The sequence below is a fragment of the Cenococcum geophilum genome (assembly GCF_001692895.1).
Source record: "Cenococcum geophilum 1.58 unplaced genomic scaffold K441scaffold_20, whole genome shotgun sequence".
In the NCBI taxonomy this organism is placed as follows: domain Eukaryota; kingdom Fungi; phylum Ascomycota; class Dothideomycetes; order Gloniales; family Gloniaceae; genus Cenococcum; species Cenococcum geophilum.
Genome location: NW_027137578.1, coordinates 1,272,091 through 1,276,897, shown reverse-complemented (window position 1 = coordinate 1,276,897; position 4,807 = coordinate 1,272,091). Strand labels below are relative to the sequence as shown.

The 4,807-nt window shown below is 34.1% G+C and overlaps 1 protein-coding gene across 1 annotated transcript; it reads left to right on the top strand.

Moving 5' to 3' along the window:
- Window positions 1–543: 543 nt before the first annotated feature.
- Window positions 544–780, top strand: K441DRAFT_559391 (uncharacterized protein; the record flags this gene model as incomplete). Its single annotated transcript, XM_067643450.1, has 1 exon — window positions 544–780. A coding segment is annotated over one exon (237 nt), but the record flags the coding sequence as incomplete, so codon positions are not given.
- Between the last annotated feature and the right edge of the window lie 4,027 nt (window positions 781–4,807).

Below are 4,807 nucleotides of genomic sequence, written 5' to 3'. Positions count from 1 at the left end.
CTTTACCTACGTGTAGGGCTTTATCTACCCGTCCACTATAGGACTTAACCTAAATTATAACAGCCTGCGTCTGACTGAGGGATCTTAATATAATATCATAGCGACTTAGTTAATTAAGGCACGAGCGCCGTAAAGAACGTATATAAGCCTGTATAATTAGTAGTCTATAGACCCGGGTATTAAGATAAGGAGCAGAAGGTGGAAAAGGACACGTCTATATATATATACTAAGGCTTAAGCGAGCCCCCTGACTAGATCCGTTACGGTGCCGTAATAAGCCTTACGTGCTTAAATCTTAATATAATTGTGTAGGAAAATAAGGCTACTTCTTATATCGCAAAGATTTACTAGGTCTACTTTAACGCCTACAAGATTTAACGTCTTCTTTAGTTAGGTAATTCGCCTAACCTAAATATAATTAAGCCCTATTAGAGCTACCTAAAACGGGTAACTATAAAAAGAGGCCTATTTACCTCCCGTGTAGCTGTAGAGAAGGCTTAGCTTAGAGCTTAGTAAGATCTTAAGCAGTGGCGAATTTAGTAGTGGATTAAGAGGATACCTTGCTATATTAAGAAGCTTATAGAACTTAAAGGAGGCAATAATTATAGAGAGGGAGCGGAGGAAAAGCAGGCTGGTTTTCCATTCTCTTATCGTCCATCTTATCGATCCATTATCGATATGGATCTTATCGATATAGATTATAAATATTGTCCATACTTCCTCACCGCTAGAAAATTTCTTAGCTTTTATCTTTCCTTTACTCTATTATACAGGATATAGATTCTAAAGCAGAATTATCTCTTCTTGCGCCTTTAACTACCGTTAATTCAGCCTTAACTCGCCTAACGAGGACCTAAATAGCCGTTGCAATATAGGCCCATACTTATACGGCGCTTAGCATAAAGCTAGAATATTTAGGTCGAAATTATATTCTCTACTACATTCACTATCTATAAGAATTACTACATAGTAGTCTAGTTACTAGTAATTTTCAAAAGTATCTTAATTTAAAACATCTACTTTAGATTAAAAAAGATACTAGCCTAATACAATTAGAGATACTTAAAAAAAACTTTAGTAACTATATATTAAAGCAGAGTCTTTAGGTTAAACAACGGAAATAAATACCCAGGTCTTTTAAAAACGGCTAGATTAGGATATAATTAATAAGGCTTTAATCTTGTTAATTGTTATACAAAACATTCCATTCCGTATTATTAAATGGCCTAAATTTTATGCTTTTTACCGGGTTCTTAATCTAGAATCGTCCGACTTTCTTATAATAGCACACTCTTAAATTATAAAAAAGATTAAACTTATCCTAACAAGCTTATAAAGACATTATACAAAAGAAACTTTAGTCAACAATATTAAGTATTTATCTATTGCTTAATATCTGGACCTCCCTAAATAAACTCCTTCTTCTAGGGATCTGCGCCTACTTTATTAATTAGGGTTAGGAGAAGCGGTTAAAGGCCCTCCTTACCCTTCGTATAGTAGTAAATTATAGCGAAGATAAGTAATTCGCTACTCTTCTCTTAGTCCTTAAGGACTACGGTATTATACAAAAGCTTAGGTCTATTATTTGTAATAATACTAGTTTAAATAATACCCTTTATCGCAAAATAGAAGCCTATCTCTTAGAAAAGGAGGAGATTAAATAGGATTTCACGTATCGGCGGATCCGCTATACTAGTTATATTATTAACTTAGCCATATAAGCCTTCCTATTTTGCAGTTAAATTAAAATAGAGTAACTTAAGTTATATAACAAATAGGAAGGAAAAGGGGAAGTAGGAAATAAAGAGGAGAAATAGGTAACCTTTTGGGTTATAGGACCACTCGGCAAGCTTTATAATATTATTATATATATCCGCAGTTCCGCTAGTCGTATAAAGGAGTTTAAGGATCTCGCAGAGAGAATAATTCTACTTAATAACCGTATAAGATGGAATAGCTAGTTTTAAATACTAGCTATGGCCAATTAAAAGGCAGGAGCTATTAATACCTATACTAAGAACTACTTTACTACGCTCTAGGTAGATTATCTCTCTCTAGAGGACTAGGAATAGCTTTATACAACTAAGGAATTTCTTTAACTATTCTACTAAGCAACTTTAGAGACTTAAGGAGATCACGTAACAATTAATAGCGTACTCTTTACTATAGATATTCTTATCTAGTACTTTAAAGCCGTACTTATAAGTAAACTTCCTACTAAATTAGACGATAGTAATACCGTATAGTAGTCTAAATATGCTTCTAATAAGGAGTTTAGCTCTGGGATTAAAAAGGGGTAGAAAACCTTTAATAAGTACTACAGCAAAACAGATAATTTACCCTTTTACGCCGCAGCCCTTATTCTTTATCTAAACCGTTATATAAAGTATATTAAGGCTAACTAGAAGCTAAAATGGGTAAAGCCTATATTAAAAAGGGTTAAAGGACTTTAGGAATCCTACCAGGAAAAGGCTCTTTTTCCCCTAATTTCTTTATTATATAAAAAGAAACAACCTTAAGAGCAAGAGCTTAATATATTTAATTAGATTGCTTAAAAGTTAGGAAAGTATACTTAACCGTAAAGTTAGGATAAATTCTAAGACTATTGTAATAGGGAACCGTATAATATTGGCAAGATATTAGCCCTTAAATAGTAGTGTTAAGATTAACAGAGAAAATGTTAGCCAAGGTTATCGTATATAGCAATTAATATTCTCTTAATTCCAGCTATAAGCGATGAACTAGAGTGAGTCTTTTTAGGGGCACGTCGTACGGTATTATGGGAAAGGGCGCAGATAGGAGCCAAAAACCTTAAGAGAGTAGAGTGTTTAAAGCATTGGAAACGAAGTAGTATTTTAGACGAAAGGCTTAAGATAGTAACTTAAATTTAAATATCCGCAATATCCGCAATATCTATAATATCTACAATATCTACCGAATTCTACTTAGTCTGTTAAATTCTGCTAAATTCTGCTAGAACTATAATCTGCTCTATATATAGTGCAACTCCTATTAACCTAGCAACTAAGTTAATAATAATAAGGTCTGTGCGGAAATTAACAGATAGACGTATGTATTATAATTCTAAGGAGTATGGACTAGCGTATGGATATGGAGAGGTATAGACGAGTCTATATCGATAATGGATTGCAGCCTAATCCATTTATGGAAAACCACACTGAGGAAAAGTAGCGAAGCTAAAAGCAACTCTATAAGGAAGCCAATCACAAGCTTTCTATAATCGTTGAGGTGCTTTAAACGGGCTATAAGACGTTGCGCAATCACTGTGGTTTACCTGACGCCTATCTACAATTCTTCCTCCCTGCGCAGAGCCGTAAGGAAATTGAGGAAATTACTAAGGAAGAGTGGCAAAAATTAGTTGATTTAGTGGTTCCAAATCGACGTTAAGATACTTAGGGGCCTGGCTTAATTGTAGATCGATAGCTCTATAATTAAAGACTTTAAAGAAACGATCGTAACCAGGTAGTTAAACGGGCAGTTAAACGGGCAGTTGAACGGGTAGAGAGCCAAGTAAAAAGCCAAGAATAGACGCAATTAAGGCCCCGAAAGCCTCGAAAGCCTATAGAATATAAGGTGCGATGGAATGAGATTAATCATGTGAATATTAAACGGTAAAACACCACGTTTTGGAAGCTATATAGATAATATATTAATATTAAAAGCTTCAATTAAGTTGATTGAGTTGGTTTTTGGTGGGGTCTTGGCATCAAAATAACGCTTTTCCCAAATAGGAAGGGGAAATTCAATTTTGCGTCGTCCTCCGTATATAGTAGGAGATATAGGAGATATAAATTATACTACGTCAGGAAAAAATTTAGCAGCATTTAGCTAGTATTTTTAGCATTTCGCAGCATTTCGTAGCATTTAAAACAGACTATACGCATTAAGTAGCATCTAGGCAGCTATATATATATATTATATAATATACTATATCCAATTATATATTTAAAAATAAATTTTTTATATATAATATATATATATAGCTGCCTAGATGCTACTTAATGCGTATGGTCTGTTTTAAATGCTACGAAATGCTGCGAAATGCTAAAAATGCTAGCTAAATGCTGCTAAAATTTTTCCTGACGTAGGGCACTACGGGCCGTTCTTATAGAGTTTATAGTCTAGTTTAAAGAGTTTCTGGCTTTATACTACTTAGCTCATGCCTTAATTTAATAAAGGCCTTAGTTAATAGCTAGGCAGTAGTCTATAAGTACCTTTAACGTCTATATAGTAGTAAAAACTAGTAGTACGGCGCGCTATAGGTCTAGAGTAAGCTTATTAAAGAGGTCTAGTATTAGGTCTTTATGGGGAATTTATACTTAGCTAGCTAGGTCTAAAAAGCGGGTCTAAAAAGCTAAAAAGGTCTCCTTTTTTTATATTTAGACTTTTATAATTAAGGCGGGCGTTCTATACCTTAAAGGGGTCTATAAAATAGCAAGCTCCGCACTACTTAGCCATATATAAACCTATAAAAGGTAAGCGAGTAACTGGCTTAATGCTAGGCACGGCTATACGGAACAATATATATAGGCGAGGTGACTTCGTCACCTAATAGGGTCCTTATAAATAAAAGACAGGTAGTTAATTATTTCTTCTTCTAAGACGAAAGGGTCTACTAAGTCTGTAGTATATCGCAGATATAAGTGCGTCTAAGTATCTCTACTAGTACGGCCGAAAATATAGGCTATCTTAGCTTAGTCGTTAAGGAAGTAATCTTTATTAACTTTAAGCTTATCCCGTAGTTAAAGCTTCCAATTATTAAATATAGGGTTAGTTCTATTTATAA